Source organism: Rhinolophus hipposideros, assembly GCF_964194185.1.
Source record: "Rhinolophus hipposideros genome assembly, chromosome: 3".
Lineage (NCBI taxonomy): Eukaryota > Metazoa > Chordata > Mammalia > Chiroptera > Rhinolophidae > Rhinolophus > Rhinolophus hipposideros.
In genome coordinates this window covers 103,042,881-103,066,195 of record NC_138049.1, presented here as the reverse complement: position 1 = coordinate 103,066,195, position 23,315 = coordinate 103,042,881, and the positions used below count along the sequence as shown (strand labels likewise).

Genomic DNA, 23,315 nt, shown 5'->3' with positions numbered 1-23,315 from the left:
CACAAAAAGCAAAACTGCGGATAAGGTGAGTACTACTGTATTCCCTTCCTTCTGTTTTTAATAGAAATTAAAGCTATCCCTGGATTAATCCAAAGCTAAAGAATTAAGATTCTCTTTGCTTATTGAGAGTTCTTTACATCTGGCCAATGGCAGCAAACTAACAGCTCTTCCCAAGGAAAGGTCCTGGAATGGAGCAGTAATACCAGCAATAGAGACAAAGGGGCACTAAGAGCAGAGCTGGAGGAAATCTACTGCCTATTTTCATAATTACTATTATATCGCAGTCATGTAAGTGAACGCCCTTGTTCTAAGGGAATACATGAGTATTTAGGGGCAAAGGGATACAATGTCTGTAACTTACACTCAAATAGTTCACAAAAGAAGGTTTTTTTCAAGCATCCACACTTTCCATTTATGTGACTGAGCTGGCAACACAAACTTCTGCAGATCCTGCTTATTTTCTGGAAGGCCCACCCACATGTATGAAAAAGAGCCACTAGATGGCACTCTGTGATCTCGTAATCCCAGCAGCCATGGGTTTCCACAGGCATTTTAAACAATCATCTTTAACAAATAAAAACTGGTGATCTTTAATAAAGCACCAATATTAGGCAACCACTACACTCAAAATAGATGTTTTCACAATGGCCTACAAGGCCTTATGTGATCTAACTTCAATGCTGCCCAAACCCATCCATCTCTCTGACCTTACCGCTTTAGGTCTGTTAAAAGTGTTGCCTTTTCAGAGAACCTTCCTGACCCTGCCATATGAAACGGCAACTGGTTGCATGCCCTCTCCTCCCCCTTTGCCCCGCTTTATTTTCTTTAGAACTTGACATTTTATTGTCTTCTCTCCACACTCCCAGAACATAAGTTTCACGAGGACAGACTTTATTGTGCTCACTGCAGTTTCCCAAAAGCCTAGAAAAGGTACATACCTTCTCTTTCATCTTTAGCTGTAACCCATCACTCTTCACTTGAAGTCCATGACATCCCCACCCCCAACCAGCACTCTAATGGAACTAGAAGGGGAAGAGATTTCAATGTCAAACATTGAAAAGTGGAAGAAAGTCATCAAGAGATTTAATCAGCAGTCATCCTACAAAAGCAGTGCTTTAGAAAATTCTTTTGGCAAGAAGGTGGTAAAATGTAGCCGGACTAGAAAGCAAAGAGATTGCAGAAGGCCCTGCAGAGATACTTACTGACAATGGCAGGCAGCTTCGGTTTGATTGTGGCTCCCTAGTTTACCAGAGCTCTGACTTTAAACTATCAATATTAATTCAAGAAGCTCTTTGTGCCTCAGTTGCCCAGTGTGTAAAATGAGGGCAGGAAAAATATCTGCGTCATAGGAATCATAAAGTTATGATTATCCCATGCTTAGTACAGTGCCTGACACATAGATTTTAGCATTCCGTGTAGAGAATAAGGGAAAAGCAGATTTCGTTCATTTATTCAACTTATTTTTGAGTGCTCTCTAGGTACATCAGGCTCTTTTCTAGGCACTGGAAATGCAGCCATGAGTTAACAAAAGAGCCCTTGGTCACACTGTTTACATTCTAGCATGAGGTGACAAAAATTAGTCCTGATTTATCTGCATCTATCTAGTTCGCGCCGGTGAATAGCTAAAGTTGGGACAGCAAAGTCCTTTCTTAACGTCTCTCAGGGAGATAGATACACGTTCTATAACGTCAGGCTATGAGAAGGTCTATATAAAGAAAAACTAAGTAGGGTAAAGGAACAGTAAGCTGACCTTATTTTAAATAGGGTTGTGGCATTTTAGTAAAGAGGTGAGAGATGTTGGAGTTTCATCTGAAATGATTCAAAATAAAACTGAAATTCAGGAGGAAGAACAGCTCTGAAGATACTGTGTTTTAGGGTCAAGATGACTGAGCTCTGGCTACAAAAGACAAACTAAAAGCTGACTGGAAATAGCACCTTAGAACTACTTACACGTAAGCTTAGTCTTCTTTTTCTTTCTGCCTTGAGGAACGAAGAATTGCACACTTCCTACTGCAGAGAACTATCTTCTAGGGGCGACTCAGATGTTATGGGCTGAAGTGTGTCCCCACCAAAAAGATGTATGGGAGCCCTGACCTCCAGTACCGCAGAAGGCGACCTTATTTGAACACAGGATCTCTACAGAGGTAATTAAAAGTTAACATGAGGGGTCACCCCGGTGGCTCAGGCGGTTGGAGCTCCCTGCTCCTAACTCCGAAGGCTGCCGGTTCGATTCCCACATGGGCCAGAGGGCTCTCAACCACAAGGTTGCCGGTTCAATTCCTCGAGTCCCGCAAGGGATGGTGGGCAGTGGCCCCTGCAACTAAGACTGAACACGGCACATTGAGCTGAGCAGCTGCTGAGCTCCCGGATGGCTCAGTTGGTTGGAGCACATCCTCTCAACCACAAAGTTGCCGGTTTGACTCCCACAAGGGATGGTGGGCTGCACCCTCTGCAACTAGCAACGGCCACTGGACCTGGAGCTGAGCTGTGCCTTCCATAACTAAGACTGAAAGGACAACAACTTGACTTGGAAAAAAGGCCTGGAAGTACACACCGTTCCCCAATAAAGTCCTGTTCCCCTTCCCCCTAAAAAGTTAACGAGGTTATTGGGATGAACCCTAATCCAATATGACTGATATCCCTATGAAAAGGGGCAGTTTGGACACAGACTGAGACACACATGCTGCACAGTGACAGGGAGAAGACAACAATCTTCAAGCCAAGGAGGGAGGTCGGAAACAGATCCTCCCCTCACAGCCCTCAGAGGGGACCAGCCGTGCTGACACCTTGGTCTCCGACTTCCAGCCTCCTGAACTGGGAGACAATACATTTCTGTTGTTTCAGACACCCAGTTTGTGGCACTTTGTTATGTAACCCTAGCAAACAAATTCAGACTGGGTAAAAATCCTATCTGTATACTTATCTCCCTTAAGAGATCGTAAGTCCCTTGAGGGGAAAGACTGGCTGTGCCTTAGTCATCTTTGTATCCCTTCTGGAGTACCTGATCTCATGCAAAACTTAGTAAGATACTATTTTAAGTTCCTGCACCTACAAACAGTGTAGTTCAACAAATGCTGAATTTCTCCCACTACCTTTTCCATATATATTTTTCCTGACAGATAATTTATTTCTTTTGCAAACTGAACTTAACTTCTGAGACATACTCAAGTAGTAATCTCAGCTCAGTAATCTTCAACAGGAGCTAGGTTTTGGCAACATCAAAATTAAAATTTGAGTGCCCAAATCTATCAGGTGTTATATACAAATAATTAAACTATCCCTGATCTTTAGGCGACTGCACTCCAAAGTGTACCTGATACAGATACCTAGATAGGAAATACCAACAGAGGAGTTGAAGCGTTAGTTTGATACTTGAAGAGTAGTGAGGAATGGCACATAAAAGTCAAAGGTAAGGAAGACAGCGTAAGCAAGGGAGCAGTCACCAGAGCACTTGATGTCAGCTCAGCCCTGGGCCAAGGAAGCACGCTGAACTGTACCGTTAAAACGCACGCATTCACGCACGCATTTTCATCCTCAGAACCTCGCCATCTACAGATAAGGAAACTCAGCCTCAAGGAAGTCAAATGACACTGTCCTCGTTCACCCAACAATGGTGTTGGAGGAAAACTGGAACCTGGGCTGTGTAAAGGGACAAACTTTTTGGTAAACAGCATATGAGCGTACACCGACCGTACGTTATCCTTCCAGCCAGAAACGAGAGCGTGAGTTACCTAATTTATCCCACTATATTTTTAATACTGGCAAAGAAAAATGCAAAACACAATTCCTGTTCTCAAAGGCATAAGTAGCTGTAGAAGAGGAGTATAGACGTTATCAGGGGAGTAAGCTCCTGTGTAGACAGAACCTGTCATCTTTGATCAAACTGCTTGGCTGCAAGTACATTCAAGAACAGCAGCTGAAGAGCAGCAACACAATTAAGAGCAAAGTGAATGAGAAGATACAGTTGCCCACAAATTACATTTATAACCAGTTACAAAATACGCCTACCCTAGTATTTCGGGAAACAAAAGTTCACAAGACCACCTCCAAAAGGACTAGTATACTTGTTAAAATGCCCACTCATTCAGAACAGTTTAGAATTTGATTAAATGAAATAACATATAAAGATCACCAACATAACTCATGGTACCAACTCCAAACTTCTTGCACTGAAGTTCCTTTACCACTATTAGTGACAATTGTTACACAGTGGTTAAAATATAAATGTTACCCTACAATACCTATCAATATTGCCCAAGGCATTTATACCACCGAAAATTTTATTACCAACAGCACTGAATGACACCTGGCCAAAATCTTCATCTGTACAACTGAAGTCACATCATGGTACAAACGAACATGATTTTTATTTACCTCCTGCCAACTGACTTTTGTGTCCAGTGCTACTACGTGTCTCCAAAAATGAACAAAGAATATTTATTTTGTGGTTTCTGATAACTTTCTGAAATCATGTGTCAAACAGTTGAAAAACTGGATTCTCTGGTCTTCATAGCTGATCTTTTGCGGTCTTTTTCAAATTGCCAGAGTTAATCCTTCCGTAAGAGGCACAGAGAACCACAGGCTTCTTCCGCAATGGTGCTTACTGTAAGGTCAGGAGAGGGCGCTTGAGACAGTATTAAACCTATTAATGCCTAACCCTCACCCTGAAGGCTGTATGGCAGAAATCACGACCTGCAGGATGTCAGCTGAATCATGCCCCCAAACTTCTGTTTACCATGAATAAAATAACAATTGAAATAGTTGTGAACACTAAACCATCTGGAGAAACTCTGGAAAAATCTGAAGACCTGGTAACACTGGACTCATCTTTTCACGGGGCAACCTGCAAGAGCTAAGAAGTCTTTTCTTCTTTAGGTTTAAAGGAGTCACCCCACTCCATACATTCTAATCACCATTCCCTTTTGGCTTACTCATAGTATGTTTCTTAAGCCACATTCTAAAAATAAATCAACACAATTACAAACTATATACATTCTTCACTTTAAACTAAGAACACAGATGACCCAAATTAGGAATCTTTTTGAAGGCTACAGATGATATAAAATGAAACAAATGAATCTATGTAACCAGGTGTAATCTAATTACACAGTAAGGAACTAGCATAACTTTTTCAGTAATTTGACTCTGCAACCATAGTGAAATACACCCTAAGAACAACAAAAAGTCATTAACTTTTTTCAGCAATTATATTGTTGGTGGTAGTGTCTGAATCATCATTCTGAAACTATTTTGGATTTAGTCTCCTCTTTGGGAAAAAGAAAATGAATAATCATGTTGGTGCTGTCAAGAACTGGGGTTTTCAGCGTGGAAGAAAAGAGACAGAGATGGAACATCAAGGAAGAAAAGTCCCTGGGTCATTTAATTTGATTTTTAAGTATATCATGAACTCACGATTTTTTGGAAAAGAAAAAATACAACTTATTTTGTAGCTCTAATTACAGAAAAGGCCTCGAAACAACGACTAACTCAGCAGGAATAAGCATCTTAAGTGCCCAGATTGTGATCTCCAAATGCCATTTTCCACTAAAGCACTTCTTGGACAAAAGGGCTATTTCCTAGTTTGGGGCAAAAAATGTACAAGATAAGTCTGGACAAACTGTCGTACCAGATGCAAAAACTATCAAAGATGCCTCAAATTGAGTCAAATGGACTCAGGGGCCATCATGATAGTACTCCACTGGCCAAAGATGGGACATTCAATGAAAATAAAAAGTACACGTGACAAAATGCATGAATACTGAAAACATCATGCAAAGTAAAAGAAGGCAGTCACAAAGGACCACATACTGTATGATTCCAATTTATAGGAAATGCCCGGAGTAGGCAAATCCATAGAAAAGAAAGTAGGTTAGTGATGGAGGTGGGGTAGCAGGGTGGGCAATAAGGAATGACTGCTAACAGGTATAGGATTTCTTTTTGGGACGATGGAAATGTTTCAAACTTATCAGATCTTGGTGATGGTTGCACAACTCTGTGAACATACAAAAATCACTGAATCAGACACTTTAATAAACAGGTGAATTTTATGGTATGTAAAGCTGTACACAAAAACCCCCAACTACAATGGACCGAACCACAAATATGTTCAAATCTGTGAATTCATATTCAAATAAATCTGTCCTGATCATTTTGGAGGATTCTAGGAATCCAATTCGTTATTTTGTAAACTGCAAAGTATCAAGTATTTATTGTGTCTCTCATATGTATGAAGTGTCTCTCTAGGTAATCAAAGAGATAAGGTAAAGTTTCTCTTTATAGAAGTATTACAATTTATAAAGAACAGATTACCATTTTGCAACCCTAAATAAAACAATGGATCTAGGAAATGATCAATGGCCACAAACATCACAAGAGTCAGCCAGACATTAGGTGCCTTCTGATAGAAGTATACACCACCACCTATGGAGCCGTCTAGCAAAAACAAAACCATGGAGAACCTACAGATAAAAAGACTAGAGACTTTTCCAACAATGGCAATGTAAGGACCTTATGAATCCTGATTCAAACAAATTTAAATCAGCAGGAAAAATTGGACAGATTGGCATCTGCTATTAAGGACTTGTTTTAAAAAATTTTAGATGGGATGATACTGTCATTATGTTTTAAAAAGTTAAGAGTCCTTGTCTTACAAAACGATACGATGTCTGAGCCTTGCTTTTAAATAAGATGAAGGGGAGTAGAAGATATAGATGAAACATCAGTCAAAACTAACTGTTGAAGTTGAGATGAATACATGAAAATCTATTTTGCCATTTTCTCTCATTTTGTATATATTTGCAATTTTCCACAATAAAGCTTTTTAAAAAGACAATAATCCCGCACATTATGAGAATTAATGCATTTCACAAATCAAACAGGAATATGTCTTCCACCATTTCACATCTCTGAAATCAAGATGTAATGGAGTATCAGTTTAATTGGTAGTGTACTTTCTTAGTGGTATGTAAAATGGTGTATTTTAAAACTGACAGCATCTTAAACTCAATTAAAAAACTGTAAGATCATAAATATACTTAGATACCTATTTCTCCTTAGCAAACTCATTATTTGCATTGTACCTAGAAAGGAAGAATTTTAAAAAATTCTTGGCTACCTGAATTTTCTTACTTGCTTGGGATTAATTCAGTTACAGTGAGAAGTATTAAAATAATACTTTAGCCAATATAAAAATGAACTTAGTCCCCAAGCCAGCACTAGTGGTAGAGAGCACCTGGGAACATGGAACAAAAGTCTACTTAAAGTGGGGGGAAAATAATTGCAGCAGTTATTCCACCAAGACTAAGAATACAGTAAAAATGAATTCTAGTTGACTAGCCTATCTTTTCTTCATTTTTAATACAGGAGTTCCTAAGCATCCACCACTTTAGCACTTCAACAAGTTGCTCATTCCAAGTATAGGTTGGTGCAAAAGTAACTGCGGTCTGAAAGGTTAAAAATAACTGCAAAAACTGCAATACTCTTGCACCAACCTGATAATCTAAAGGAGCATGGCACTTGGCAAGCCTGAGCCTCACTGTAGTAGAAAAACTAACGTAAACTAAATTTACTAACATCGGAAGAAAAGAGGACAAGAAAATATTTCTGACAAGAGCAAATCTAGAAATGCAATTTTGCAAGTACCCACTTCAATGGAATCACACAAAATTAAAAATGCAAATTTTTTAAAGATATGACAGTTGACACTCAAAATTTCAAAGGTAATACTGGAAACTTTTTAAAAAGCAAAGGAAAAGCCAGATTAGCCATTAAAAAACATCAATTTATGTCAAAAAGACACTATAAATGAAATTTGAAAGGCTAACAAGCTGAGAAATACATTTGCCCTATGACAAAAGGCATAGACTTAGGAAATAGCTCTTAAGACCAAGAAAATGATCAACAATCTGATATTAAAAAAATAGGAGTAGGTCAATAAATATATCCCCAAATAGTCAATCATGTTGGTAAACAAAAGAAATTAAAACAAGGCATATAGGTTACCAGATTTGGATAGCTTTAAAGTAATAGTGCACAGTTCTGCTGGCTAAGCAGGAGCTGCAAGAATATTTCCACCCCGAAAACTGGAGCAATCCTCCATCTACCTCCTTCAAGTGTCACCTTAATGTGGCCTCGTGCACACTATTTAAAAATAAAATTGCATCCCCATCCCCGCTTGTTAACCTCTCCTATCTTCCTCTTTTCCCATCACCTACCATACTATGGAATTAACTTATTATGTCTATTGCTTATCCCCCTCACTGCCCCCCACCCCCAGCAAATAAAATAAAGCTCCTGAGGATAGGGATGTTTTCCTTTCATTAATGTGTCACAAGGATGGAAAACTGCTTGGGACATGGTAGGTTTTCAAAAACCATGTGTTTAATGAATGGAGTTAAAATGGCTAACTCTTTTTGAAGAAAACTTTTTAACAATATGAATTAAAAATCTTTAAAACGTACAGACCAATATCACTTCTAAGAATTGATTCTAAGGAAATAATCATTGATATGAGTGAGCAATGTTTATCCAAGATCATTCATCTTAGCTGTGAATTGTGAAAAACTGCAAACGGCCTACAGTGCAACGTTTTAAAATGATGTGGAATATGAATGCTATGAAAAATGCTCATGGAATGTTAACTGGGAAAAATATGCCCAATGATTCAATTTTTGTCCCAAAAAGTACACACATGTTTATTAACAGGAACTAAAATATATTATGGTACATCCATTTAATGGGATACTAAAATGAAGCTACGGTGTCCTAATACGGAACCATTTCTAAGACTAAGTGAAGAAACACAGAGCTAAAGAACAAACATAGTAAGGCTGCACTCTATGGAATACAGAACCAATTTCCAACGTACACTGTAAATGTAAAAAGCATCCAATTATCATTTAATTTGTAAAAATTGTTTTAAGTTTATGTACTCTCTACTGGATAAAAATGTTGGAAATTTTAAAATACTTTCCCTTCTAAATTTTCAACGTAACAATTACATTTTTGGAAAATTAAGAAATAAAACCATCTCCTCTCTGACTCCATAGATCAGTGAGTACCAGAATGTGCAAAAGCTCTTTTCCAGCTCTAATAATTTTACTATGAAATTTATACTAAACTCATGAAGTCCTTTAACTGAAAATTACTGTCCAAATTAACTTCTAAGCTAAAGTAATAAAGTTATTCGATATGAAACCCATTCTGGAATTGTGTTCCATAGAATTAATTTCAAAAGCAGGCATAAACTGTGTTAAATTATAAAAGCTTATGACAAACAGCTAAATGTGTGGCTATTGGTATACATATTGAAAACTGAATGCTCAAAGGGAGATACAGCATTGTACCCATTTAGAGACATAGACAGTGGGCCATGAAAGGGTACCCGAACACCAGGGCATCTTGAGGTCCCTTATTCAGAAGGCTCTGTTCACTCAGCCTCTAACTTATTTGTCCTCAGACACACCAAAAGGAATTACCGTGTTTCCCAAAAATAAGACATAGCGGACCATCAGCTCTAGTGTGTCTTTTGGAGCAAAAATTAATATAAAACCCAATTTTATACTATATTATATAAGACTGGCTATTATACTATATTATATTATATAAGACCTGGTCTCATATTAATATTTGCTCCAAAAGATGCATTGGAGCTGATGGTCCAGCTAGTTCTTATTTTCAGGGAAACATGGTATCACTTGGAGACAGCAATAGTTAGTACCCAAGGCTTTGGGTTATGTCAGACCTGGGTTGGAATCCTAACTGTACAATTTTATAGGGGAATAACCTGACACATCTCAATTTCCTTATCTGTAAAGTAAAATACAGATTATCCTCGACAAGTTAATGTTAGTAAGAGTACAGTGCCTGAAAAAGTGAAATGGAGAAGGAATTCTTCAAATAAGACAACTAAAAATCTCCACAGTAAAATCTTCCAACATTGAAAGAACCCAAAGGAAACAAATCCTAAAGAACACAGCTGCAAAGCAGGAGCCCTGGATTCCAGTTTTGACCCTGCTACAACCAGCACCAGCTCCACCTCCATGGGCATCTTATTTCGTGTAGGTAGGTTCTAATTTTAAGATCTACAAAATCAGGTAACTGAAAATTCTTTCCACCTGTACCACACCCTGACTAAATTACCAGGATGCTATATATTGTCACACTTTCAAAAGTTTCTAAAAGTTTTCATTTAACTGCTTGTTTTTTTGTAACTACAGGTCTCGATCAGTTTTCTGTATGACTGAGCTACCAGACATTAAGAATGTATAAGATTGTTTCTTTAACTAAGTTATTAGATTGCTAAAATGTGGCAAAATCAAAATTCAAACCAGATCTTACTGACTCTGAGGAAACTTTTTGGCCTGCTTCTTCCTCAGACCTTCTCCCTGAGTAATCTGGTAACAGCTTGCCTTTGCAAAATGACTGGAAGCCAGGGGTCATGGAACAGAGTCAAGTTACCTGAGTCAGGTGGGGCTTGAACTTCTGACACAGTACTCTAACCAAGTTCATTAATTAGAAATTTCAGCTACTTAAGAGGCTAGAGAAACAAAAAAAAGAAAGGTAAAATTATCAAGGACAAAAGACAAAAGAAAAATAAAGCACCTCTGACACTACAAGTAAATGGGGTTGGTTCATTCCCATATAATTTTCAGGAATCAAAGTTGCACACGATCAAATATTCAGATCTATGGCCATACCACCCTGAGCGCGCCCGATCTCGTCTGATCTTAGAGCTACGCAGGGTCGAGCCCGGTTAGGACTTGGATGGGAGAAATAATCAGTAAAATAAATGCTAGATTATCTGGACTATTTGCTTGCTTTTGAGCAAGTCAGGAAATAAGAAAAGACCACTAACTCTAGGTTACTCACAGTAGTGAATGGAGTAATAGAAAATCCAAAGTACATATATTCAGCGTTAGAAATAAAGCATATGGCCTAAATAGATAATCCAAAATAATGAATATCTATGTTAAAAATAAAGTATATGATCACATATATCTACCTCCCAAATTATTCAAGCTAATATCAAAATTAATTTCCATGTGGAGAGACTAGGACAGATGACTTCTAAATAATACAATGAACAATAAAATCACTACCTCTTTACATAAGCAAAAAATGATTTATAACACATTCATATCAGCTCCACAGAGAGTAACAAAACTAAGACAAAAAGAAAATGAGTAACATTTAAATTTTCACTGCATAATAAAACCAGGTTAGCTCCTCGCTGTTTCCATTAAAACAATCTGGGATTAAAAACTGGGTTTTGAATAATTCATACATGGATAATCAAGAGGCAAACACACACAAACAGATACAAACATTCATTTCAATGAGTTGGTTACAAAGCACTTTACAAAAAAAGAAAATTTCCTAAGACAGCTGATAGAAATGGAGCAAGAGGTGAGGTCACCTACCACTTTATTGACAGATGTCATTAGGTGCTCCCAAACATTAGGTAGCCACCAAAGCAATACACACTCCTACCTGGTACTGTCATTCAGAAAGATAACCAAGGAAAGCCTCTGAAATGCATTTCATCAGCTCAGAAAGAATTAGATGGTATACAACCCCACCTAACCTTAAGTGAATGGAATTCCACCTGTCAAGAAAATAATGCATTTTTTTTCTGAACACAAATTATCTACAAGACAATTCCCAAGACCCTTTGCAATTAAACGTGAGTACAAAATAAAAATTCTTTAGACTAAGCCCCACTTACAGAAGCCCTCTACTGGGCGTTTCTAGTAAGCTGTGTCCAACTTTTGTTTCCCACAATAGCGCTAAACCACGGTTTCGTATCCTGCTGATAAAACCGGATATGTGGCACTTAATACACCAAACCAGAATCACCAAGTGTTGGCTAAAGAACTCTCCCAGAGGCTGTCTGCACTCAGTGCAAGGACTTGAGGTTGAGAGGTGAGCAGCAGTCGAGAGAGCGGCTGTGCGTACAGTGGTCTGCCTGCGCACGGGGAGCGAGGCTCATTACGCGCCCTGCAGGCTCCTCAGGAAGTTGACTAACCCAGGGAGACCATGCCCTCCACTGTAAGAGAGCGGGTAGCTGGCAGACCAAAATATGGCACATTCAAGAATTCCCTGACGGCCTATCATGCACACGTAGGAGGCGAGTTAAGACACTAGGAGGCAGGTATGGAAAAGAGGCCCGAGTTCAGGGACAGACCGACACTGAGCCCCAGCTCCGTTGGGATGCCCAAAGCAGGGGAGTTGTGCCTCCTCTCTGGAGCTGGGGAGGGACCGACCGGCCGGGCCCCGGACCGACGCCCGGTCCGTCGCAGCAGACCCGAGGCTGCCGGGACCCCGGCCTGGCCCCGCGCAGCGGCCGCTCCCCCCCACAGGGGTCGCGCAGAGCGCCCCTCCGAGGCCGCCCGAGGCCACGCGGCGGGGGCCGCGGGATGCCCCAACCCGGGGCACGTTCAAGTGGCGAAACCAGAGCAGAGGAGGCGCGGGGGGAGGCAAGTCCAACGGATGGGATGTTGGGGTTCAAGACTCACTTTCTTTGGGCTTTGTCCTTCTTGGCCTTGGTCCTTTTCTTTCGGGCCTGGAGCGCAAGCACTGCAGGAGAGAGGGATGGATGAGAGGCGGACGTGGAGGAAAGGAGGCGACCAAGGTGAGGGTGGAGACCCAGCAGGGACGCCGGGCCGGAGTGCGGGGCCTGCCCGAGCGGCGGCTCCGGGGTGCGCGCCGCGGCTTCCGCGAGGCGACCGGCCAGGGACCGGCGGCCCCCGGGGCGCTGAGCAGCACCCGGGCGGGCAGCGCCGGAGGGGCTCGGGCCGGGTCAGGGCGCCGGCGGGCGGTGGTCTGCCTGGCCCGCCGCGGGCGGCGCCCGTCGTGGCCCCAACGCGCCGGCCGGCCTGGCGGGGAACAAGGGGTGACGACTGTGGGCGCGGAAGGACGCACGGGCTGCGGGGCGCGGACCCGCAGCCCGGAGGCGAGGGTTGACGGGCGGCGCCTCTACAGTGGAGGGACGCCGCACCGCCGGGCCGGACTGCGGCGCTTAGGCGAAGCTCCGGCCCTGAGCCGGGCCTCGCCCCGGCAGCCGTTGCCCCTCGTGGCGAAGGCCGCTCCACCGCTCACCTTTCCGCTCCATGGCGAGACCGGTAACCGCCAGGCGCCTGCGCACTCGAGTGGCGGTGACTCCCGCTCCCGCCGCGGCCCAAAACCCAGCCCGCGCTCACCCCGCCCCCCAGTTCCCGCCCCGCCCCCGCCCCGCCCCCGCCCCACGACGGCGTGCGCCTGCGCGTTGAGCGCGGAACCTACCACCTGCTCCCGAGAAGGGGAGGGCAGTAAAGAACGGGAGCCGAGGGGCAGGAAAGAATGCCGAACGTGAATGCGAAAGAGGTGTTTGAGAACCAAGCTTGGAAGCCCGGCAGCGTCAGGTTTGTTCTATTTGCCCGGCGGTTCCCCCTTGGGAAAGGCGAAGAACGCGGCTTCGAGGGCTCCCTGCGTGCTGAGTCAGAGCTCCGCAGCCAACTGGGATTGGCCTCAGTTTCCTTGTCTGTAAAATGGATTAATCAGGCGTGTCCCAGTACGCTGAGCTGTTGCTAGGGCCAATTCAGGTACCATGTAAAGAAAATGAGGGGAGAAATTACGAGAAAGAAAAGGAAGTGGGAGCACCACAAAAGAAAGACTGGAAGGAAGGAACCCGTGACCCTGTTGTCGCTTAAAAAGTGGAAATTGTAAAAGTGAATCTTTTCTTAAAACTTTAAGTTTAAATAAAGGCTGTCAAGGAAAGGAGGGAGAATAAAAACAGCGTTTTCCCTTTTTACCACTTCATCGTCTTTTCAATACTTTTCTAAGTGCATTATCTCATTTGATGGTCATGGCAACTTAAAGGCAAGGTAGTTATTACCTCCACTCTACAAAGAAATGAAAACTTGGAGGTGATGTGTACTCCAAATCTTGGTGACCCGACCCAGTGATTCAATCGTCAAATCCTTATTGTAAAGTAGGGTCAGCAAAGTTTTCTGGGATGGGCCGTATAGTAAACATTAAGGCTGTGGGCCATAAGCTCTTTCTCAACTACTCAACTCTGCTACTGGAGCTCAAAAGCAGGCCTAGAAAGTAGAGTTCCAATAAAGCTTTATTTATGGTCCCTAAAATTTGAATTTCATATAACTGTAACAAAATATTCTTCTTCTCTTGATCTTTTATCAATGGTTTCAACCATTCTTGGCTAAGGCCTTAGTTTGCTAACTCCCTTTGCAAAGTTCTGTAGCTGGACAGGGTGGAAGCTCTGAAGACCTGTGCCCTAAACGGAGTTAGACTCTAGTGGGGAAGACCAGTAATTAATTGATTGAGAACGGAGGATGAAAGTACAGCAGAACTGCACAAGTCAAGTGTAGGGGCTAGGGCAGGATTTTATTGAGCAAAGTAAGTAATTAAGTCTAGTCAGGGAGGAGGCAGCTAATGAGCTGGGTCTTGGGAAATATGTAGGATTTCCATAGAGGGAGAAGGAGATGGCAGGCATTCCTGAATGAGAAAATCAATTGAGCAAAAAGGCACAGACTTGGAAATGTATGGGCCGAGGCGGGGGAAGGCTGGCAATGACGGAAGGGATGAAGTGGGATGTGAGTCTGGAAATGTAGGTTTGCCAAATTTGAAATTCAGATAATTAAAGCTATTGCATGGAACCTGAATGATAGCATTTCTGGGCATATTGCAAAAGAGGACAGCACCTGTTGGTCAAGGAGAACTACAACCCAGTTTTCTCCCCACTCTATACTTGAGAACAAAAGGGGAGTTGGGACAGCCACCCTAGCTCAGGAAAACCACTTGTGGTTTAGGAAAGACAGGAGAGAGCTGGTGGCTGAGAAAAAGTCCCAGGATCGGGAAATGACTCCCCACCAGAAAGTAAACAATATGAGGGGTAGGGACCCTGTTTGGTTTTCCTTGATGTATCCTCAGTACCTTGCAGTGTCCAGTGTTTAGGAGATGCTCAAATATTTGTCTGATCAAAGAATAAATGATGTGCAGTTTATGAGAAATGTCTGGATGAGAGAAAACCCTGAGAGAGACAACATGAGCGCTGTACTAAACTCCAAATGGGTTATTGCAGATCCATCAACAAAGAAGTAAGTTTAGCTTGGAATGAATCAGTTATACCTATTTTGAGTCTGAGGGACCGACTATTGCTTCTCTGAGAGCTTACTAACCATTTGTTTAAGAATTTATTTGAGAATTTTTCCGGAATTAATGTCAAGTTCACTGGACAAAGTTCCCCAAATTGACCATTTCTCTCTTTTTTTTCCATGTTTTTCCCCATTCTCCCAGCATGCTTCCATTCTTCACATTTTTTATAAAATCTCTATAAATTTTTATATAAGCTAGTTTGTATTTTCCCCCTATTCTAAAGCGTGTACCTTTTTGTGTGTGTGTGTGCTTCTTGCTTTAAATGTAACTTTAAAAATCACTTACCCTCCCACCCCTACCCCCTGCCCAATTTCACAGGGCTTGTCCTATTCTGGACTTTATCCTTCCAGAAGTTAGTCTCAATAGTGGTGGGCATTCTTTGGTATTCCTTCTCAATTACATGCATACCCCTCTCCCACAACTGTTTTTCTGCACGTCTTTTTAAAAGTAGAATTATAAAGAGAACATGAGACATCATCGTATTTATTGTTGCTCATGGGCAGTGTCAGAATTTAAGTTCTGAAAAGATCTTATTCCCCTTAAGCTAGCTTACTTTTTAAGACTGCCCTGGGATCTTCCCTAACGCTTCTTTGAAATTTTTGAAACCTGAGCACTTAAACTATAGGACACATGTTTTATCACACCCACATTCCCTGCCTTGGTTACCACAAACTCTTACACTTTGTTTAAAGTTTTGATCTGAATTAAACCCAAAGTATCACTTCTCCCTATGGCTTCCCCTATGTCCTGTGAGATGAAATGGACAACAGAAGAAAGTGGAAATATATCAGATGCTTTATTTGAATGATGGAAGATTCCCAGTAGATATCTGCATAATTGGAGAACCCCGATAGAACTTTAGCTTTCCCTTATGATAGTTTTGTGAAATATATTATGAAAATATGGTTATATTCTAGGCTTGAGTGTCAGGAACACATGGCACATTGAACGGAGTAATTAGAGAATCGAATGAGGGGATTGACGTGTGGGTAGGGTTAAGGGAAACTAACAAGGGACGATGAGCATCGAGGCCTAACAGTAGAAATCTTTACCATCGCTAGGCCTTAAGGGACCAGGGGTGGAGGTGTTACAAGAACCCAACAGGAGCTTGTATGAGTCTGTTCGAGTCGCCAAAGTACCACAACTGGGGGGCTTAAACAATAGAAATGTCTTGTCTCAGACCCGTAGTTCTGGAGGCAAGAAGTCTGAGGTCAAGGTGTCAGCAAGGTTGGGTCCTTCTGAGGGCTGTGAGGGAAGGATCTGTCCTCTTTCCTTGGCTTGTAGATGACCGTCTTCTCCATGTCTCTTCATAACATCTCTCTTTGTGTGTCTCAATCTGTGTCCTAATTTCCCCTTTTCATAAGGACATTAGTCACACTAGATTGGGGCTCATCCTAATAACCTCATTTTAACTTGATTATAAAGACTGATTCTCCAAAGAAGGTCACCTTCTGAGGTGCTGTGAGTTGGACTCTAATATGTCTTTTATTTGGGGGGAGGGGTAGGACACAATTCAACTCAAAGCTGTATTGGTAAGAAAATGCTGCCTGACAGCAGCTGTGCCCTTTGATAAAGGAATATAACCATAGCCCAGCAGGGAAGTAAATATCCAACTTCTTTCTCCTTTCATCCTCTCAGGCTAATGCCACCCATTAACAAAACCCAACTGGAAGTTCTAAGGGTTTCTGGGAGATGCAGTCCATGCGAGCCAGCCTCCTAGGGCACAGAGCAGGGTGGAGAAGGGTGGAAGGTAGCCATGGAAAGGCAAACAGAATATCCAGCACATCCTGTCTGGGCAGTCTGAGGAGACACCCAAAGCAGCTAGAACTTTCCAGGCAAGTAAGCCAGCTTCTTCGGTACCCTGATCCCTGGAGAGGCTTGAGAACAGAAGTTGCTTAGCAATAACCCCCTTTCTTGCTTTGTTTCATAAAAACTTAAGTTTCACAAGGAAATCGTGCTGGAGTGAAGGGTTGAGGGGGGCAGGTGGAAGAGATAAAAGAGTAAAAGCATTGGCTTGGTGGGGTGGGAAGCTACATAAGTTCTTTGAGGTCTCAACTCTCTGTCCTTTTGGATGCTCTGGCCACGCGTGAAGGTTGGAGAAGAAGAGGAGATTCTTTAGCAATGAGGAGGTTACAGAGCTTGGTAGTTCCCGAGGCAGGTAGGGCCTGTGCTCTGCTTCCTGGAAACCCTCTGGCTCCCCAGCAAGGGGTTGCAAACTGACTTAAGTTGATAATGTCCAATTCTTTGTTCTTTTTCATTGGTAATGTAACAAATACCTGCCAGGGAAGTCTGAAGAGATGAGGATTTGCCTGCCCCACATCCTCACTCTTGGGATATAGTGAAAACAAGTTGCAGATTAAAATCCGACTCCCCACCCCCATGACATTTGTTAAACACTCATTAGCAGGCAGGCACGAAACAGCTCCTAGGAGCTCTGTAGTTTCTTTGGGGTTTCTCTGTCTTTTTGGATGCTCTGGCCACAGCATGAATGAAAGGTATACTCAAGGCAGGGATAGCAGTAACCCAGAAGCAGGACTCTGTCACCCGCACGGCGGGCATCAGGCAACCAGAAAGCGATTCTCCCCTATACTTGGTTATGCTGTTCCAGTCCTGATCAATGCCAGGGGTGTTATCAGAAACAGGTTTTCACTGTCGAAAGGAGTTGCTTGTTAATTTGTGTAATGGATGCTATAAAAGAGCTGTCATTGGCGAAATTTGTGGTACTCAGTTACTCTGCACCACTTTGTTGAAGCCACCTTCTGATTAGAATGTTCGCTAACCACTCTTGCCGTCAAATTGCTGATTAGAACGCAACTTGCACCTGGGGGTAATTTCAAGTAACCGACACCTACAAATGTCATCCTATCTTTGCCAAAAGTTTTAATATGCCCAAGTATTTTATTTTGAAAAAGGAGATTTATTTCTTGAACATGCCAATTAAAAAAAAGATAGAAGCAATGTGGGAGTCTAACACTAGGGGAATGGTTGCAAAAGTTTACAGCATGTCTATGTATGTTGCTAAAACAGGGACCTGCAGCCTATCTAGGGTTCCGGAAGTACTGGAAGAGCTTTCTGAAACATTCTCACCTAGAATATGCTTCCCTTACCTTGTTTCCAAGGATAAATGTCAAATGTTTTAAAGTAATTTGCAAACATGAGATACGGTGCCCCTAGGAGGCTGCCAGGCCAGGGAAGATGGTCCGCGATATTAAACATATTCAAAGGACAATGCAGACTTGGACAGTAAAAATAATGGACTGAAGATCAAAAGCCATTGCCCTGTTTTCTGAGCAGTGCGTAAACCTCCCAGACTCTTCTGCGACCCTAAGGACAGAGAGGAGCGCCACGATGACTGAGATTGAATTTCTCCAGCTTGGCAATCTCAGGGTTAGTGTGTAGACAATCTAGGAAATACATTGAAATGGGTAACATGGTTTACACATTTGATTTCTGATTTCTACCTTGCTATGCAATGTTGAATCCATTAGTCTCTTTCTTCTTTCAGATACTTTTCACCATGCTCACCCTATGACATTTACTTAGCACCCACTGCAGGCCAGGCATTCGACCAAGGGCTGTGAAAATCAGAGAAGGAAAAAACATAGGTCTTGCCCTGTAGGACTTAATAGCTAACTCTTACAAGCTAATTACTGTTTACTAGATACTATTGCCCCTCAACCCTCCCACAACCTTATGAGATAGGTACTATTATTATCACCTGTTTGACAGATGAGGAAACTGAGGCACAACAAAAGTCACACAAACTAGTAAGGCAGAGGTTTGTATCTGGGCAGCCGGGCTCTCGAATTCATACTCTTTCCATACACCACCTCACCTATCTAGTTTAGTGGGAGGATGGGTGCATAAGTAAATACATACAATGCACAGTGGTAGAGGCACCAAATACCACAAGAGCACAAAACAAGAGGTCCACTCAGCTCAGGATTTGAGGAGGGGAAAGGAAAAAAGCATTACCTGAATGAGATGACACCTGGGCGGCCCTGGAACGCATGAATAGGAATCAACTAGGAACAGAAGAGGAAAGAAGACTACAGCCAGAGAAGACAGGATGGTGTGTGTGGGGAACCACAAACAGTGCAGTATCACTGGGGTATAAAATGCAAGGGGGGGGGGGGAGAGAGTTTGCTCCACAAACAATAATGGGCCCCTTCTACGTACAGGCATGGTGCTTGGTGCTGGGGGTATTACAGCGACAGAACACCTAAGGAACTTGCGCTTTCCATCATCTTGCTCCCTTAAGTAACTTTTTGAAACTACCCCCAGACAAAACACTCAATAAACCAGAAATAGAAAGGACCTTCCTCAACCTGGTAAAGGGCATTTATGAAAAACCCACACTAACATATTCCATGGTGAAAGACTAAATGCCTCCCCCTAAGATCAAGAATAAGACAAGGATATCCTCTCTCACCACATCTATTCAGTATTGTACTGAAGGTTCCAGCCAGGGTCATTAGGCTAGAAAATTATATAAAAGGCATGCAAGTGGGAAAGGAAAGCAACATTTAAATAAGAGTGTTACATCACAGTTTTGAATGCCATCCAATGGAATTTAAACACAATAGCAATTTAATACCCACTATTATCCATTTATCTATGTAAAAAAAGTAGCATCACCTTGTTAACTATAGGAAATTTCACATTACTCTCTTTTCTCCTTGAACTTGTATTTCTATTCCATTTTCCTCTCACAGAAATTTATCCTCAGGTGATATAACTTTATGCTTGAAAGTGTATCATACTTCTCCACCACATGAAAGTGCACTTACATTGAAATTTAATTTGTAAAAACATTTCCCGAGATCACGATCCTCTAAAAACTTTCTTACCTATCATTGCAAATATTATTATTGTATGATTAATCAAAATAATATATAGCAATATTTTTGTTAAAGGAAATTTTATTGCAAAAGTATCTCAATGAAGTGGCAGGTGATTTTTCTTGAGTCCTGCATTATTCTATTCTTATTTTTTTGGCAGTGGCTAAGAAAATTTGTTCATATGAAATAAGTAGATGGGAATGGAAAGGGTTTTGATATAGCAATACTATTCAGTATTTTTTGGAACTCCTTCCAAATGATGTGCCCCCAAATCACATAGCATAATCATTATCAAAACTTATTTTAATAATTCATCAACTTACAACTACAGGAGGTCCTTATTCAATTTTGTTGAAAGCAAATGTTTGGAAACCATCTAACTTGCAAAGAGATGTGTTATCTGGTCATTAAAATTGTTTACTTTCTCAATCCAGACAACAGTATTTCACTATGTCCCTTTGTTTGGCCCCCTAAGAGGTTTATATGCCCCCTGGCAGTGCACCTGAGAATGATTCTTTGGGGAGGGGGAGAGGCCTTGGTTTTTGTTTGTTTCGTTTGCCCCCCCCCCCACTCCAATGATAGTGACTTTTGTTCACTATCTCCAGGGTCTAGAAGTGTCAGATACATAGTAGGTGCTCAATGACCATCTGTAGGATATTACGAACTAATGTAAAACCACCGGTGTCAGGGTGCAAATAGCGGGGCAAGGAGAAGAGGCAGAGACACAGAGGCACCCAGTGTACCTGGGTTTTTCAGTTCCAAGGCACCAAAAGGCCACCTTTCCCCAAATCGAAGCAGCACTGAGTAGAGGAAAGGCCTAATCTTTGGCATCCAACCTGGGATTGAATTCTGACATTGACATTGAACAACTGTGACTTCAGGCCAACTCTTGTTCTTAGATTCTTACCCTGGATAAGAAGGGTAGTTGTCCCTCCAGAAGAGGCTATGGAAGAAGTGACGATGACATCTGATAATGCCTATAAAGTGCACCATCGCATACACTCAGGAAATAGGACTTGGCCTTCATTGAACCCTGCTCTTTTTCCTTTTGGTGGCACCATCCTTCCCTCTTACCAGGCCAGAAATTTGCATTATTGGACTCACCCTGAACCCCCACTTCAGCAGATGCTAAGCAGTAGACAAAATGGTAGAGTTAGGGACCTCGGGTGGAATCCAGGGTCGAGGGACCTCCTGCACCTCAGTTTTCTCATCTAGAAAACAGGAACCACACATTTCCTTCAAGGCTCCCGTCCCTCTGATGTCCCTTCAAAGGAATCCTGTCCTATCCAAAGCCCCACCTGCTATTGGTCACTATCTTATAATCAATGGATAAAGTGGGGTAAGTGTGGAATAACTTCAAATACAGGTGTCAGAATGCCTTTAGCCACGAGGGAGGAAGCCGTAGTGAAAATGTGGACGAAACTCCAACAGGGGTTTGTTTGGCTGTCAAAGAAAAAAATTCAGCAGAGGAGACTCAGCAATTCAGCAACAAAGCAGTCCCTTTAGCGAAAATGTTGCCTTCCAACTGGGATTAAACCCTTCAAATAATTCCTCAAGGAGAAACCAAAATGATGCCACTGAAATTCCTCAGGTTGTCGACATAAGCATTGAAACGAATAATGATTCGCGTGTCATCACAGGAACAAGACGTATAAGAAGAGATTCCACCTCTTGATGTACTCCATGGGGTGGGAAGAAAAAAAACATTCCTGTTCTAGAAAGACACAAAGTTCACTGGATACTGATAAAAATTTTGGTAGAACTCAAAGTGAACATCAAAGGAGAGGGAGGCGATATGGCATAAGCTCCATACAGGATATGAACAGCGTTTCCAGCACAACTAGGAAGTAATCTGAGACAGAAGTTAAAGGATACTGTGGGCTTGTGTTTTCCTATGAGAATTTACAAAAAGCAGTTGAAGTCCCTCTTTTCTAATAAAAGAAAAATACACCTTTCTGAATTAATGTTTGAGAAATACCCTTTTCTTGCTAGCTTGGATTTAGCCCCAAAATGACATTTGATTAAACAGCACACAGCCACTGTGAACCTACATTCAATGTTTTTTGGTACATTTGATTCATGCTTGGCTTCCACAGAAGATAAAGAACATAAGCTTAGAGAGAAAGACAGCTTAGTATTGCATAAATACGTACATTTGAAGCCACTGCACAGGTTAATTTGTTACATAAACCAGGACCAAAGTTAGCTCCTGGCATGACTGAAATAAGTGGAGGCAATCCCGCAATTCCACAAGCTAATTGTGACTCAGAAGAGGACACAACCACCCTGTGTTCTCAGTCACGTAGGCAGAAGCAAAGCCAGGTGTCTGGAGACAGCCATGCCCAGGGTAGCAGGCAGGAAGTTTGGCAAGCCCACACACAGATTGATTACAGACACGGCCTTGTGCCCAATTTGCTTCAGATTACAGGTAATCCCTGTTTCTGAGGAGTGATGGACCGTTAGGAAGCAGAAGCCCTTCTGGAAGGCAAACCCGAAGGTACATTGTTGCTCAGGGGCTCCGCGCAAGAATCGTCTTCTGTGAGCTCCTGTGGCTACAACAGATCCCCGAGTGCCCGAATTGAACAGTAGACAACTTTAGTTTTGATGTTCACGACCCTTGTATATTTCACTCCTCCACTGTAACAGGACTTTTGGAACATTATCCCAGGTCTTGCATGTTTTTTGAACCATTGCTTGCTCTGTCACGAATAGGACTTTCCCTTTCTACCTGCAATATATCTGCTGTGCAGGGATCTGCAGATGCACTATGGATGATGGGATCGATGGGCTCCCTTCACCGTCAGTGTTACAGGACTTTTTAAAAGAATCGTTATAAACAGTAAGTTTGTGTTCACTGGTTAGGATGAGAACCAATCAAGGTGAAATAAACTCTCCTGTCTCCTATCCCCACAGGGCATGAACCAGATCTGCCGATGTGCATTTATGTTCATCAGACTCCTACAGCAAGCATGATGCGTTACATGTTTGTTTGTTTTTTAATTTTTTTTATATTGGGGAACAGTGTGTTTCTCCAGGGCCCATCAGCTCCAAGTCATTGTCCTTCGATGTAGTTGTGGAGGGCGCAGCTCAGCTCCAAGTCCAGTTGCCATTTTCCATCTTTAGTTGCAGAGGGCGCAGCCCACCATCCCATGTGGGAAGTGAACTGGCAACCATTGTTGTTGAGAGCTCGCGCTCTAACCAACTGAGCCATCCGGCTGCCCCTCCAGCAGCTCAGCAGCACTTGTTGTCTTCAACCTAGTTGTGGAGGGCGCAGCTCCCTGGCCCATGTGGAATGGAACCGGCAACCCTGTTGTTCAGAGC

The 23,315-nt window shown here is 42.3% G+C and overlaps 1 protein-coding gene and 1 pseudogene across 2 annotated transcripts in view; one reads left to right on the top strand and one right to left on the bottom strand.

Annotated features, from left to right (window-relative positions):
* The window catches only part of SRPK1 (SRSF protein kinase 1), a 64,967-nt gene extending 51,730 nt beyond the window's left edge, over positions 1–13,237 (bottom strand). Inside the window, exons 1-2 of the mRNA XM_081030680.1 lie at positions 13,099–13,237; positions 12,516–12,576 (exon numbers count right to left, since the gene is read on the bottom strand). Coding sequence (XP_080886806.1) covers positions 12,516–12,576; positions 13,099–13,111 — 74 coding nt within the window. The 5' untranslated portion in view covers positions 13,112–13,237. The remainder of the gene's footprint in view (positions 1–12,515; positions 12,577–13,098) is intronic.
* An 8,082-nt stretch (positions 13,238–21,319) lies between these two features.
* Positions 21,320–22,830, top strand: LOC308494630 (suppressor of cytokine signaling 5-like; annotated as a pseudogene). Its single transcript has one exon. The product of its transcript is annotated as a suppressor of cytokine signaling 5-like (transcript).
* The last annotated feature ends 485 nt before the right edge of the window (positions 22,831–23,315 follow it).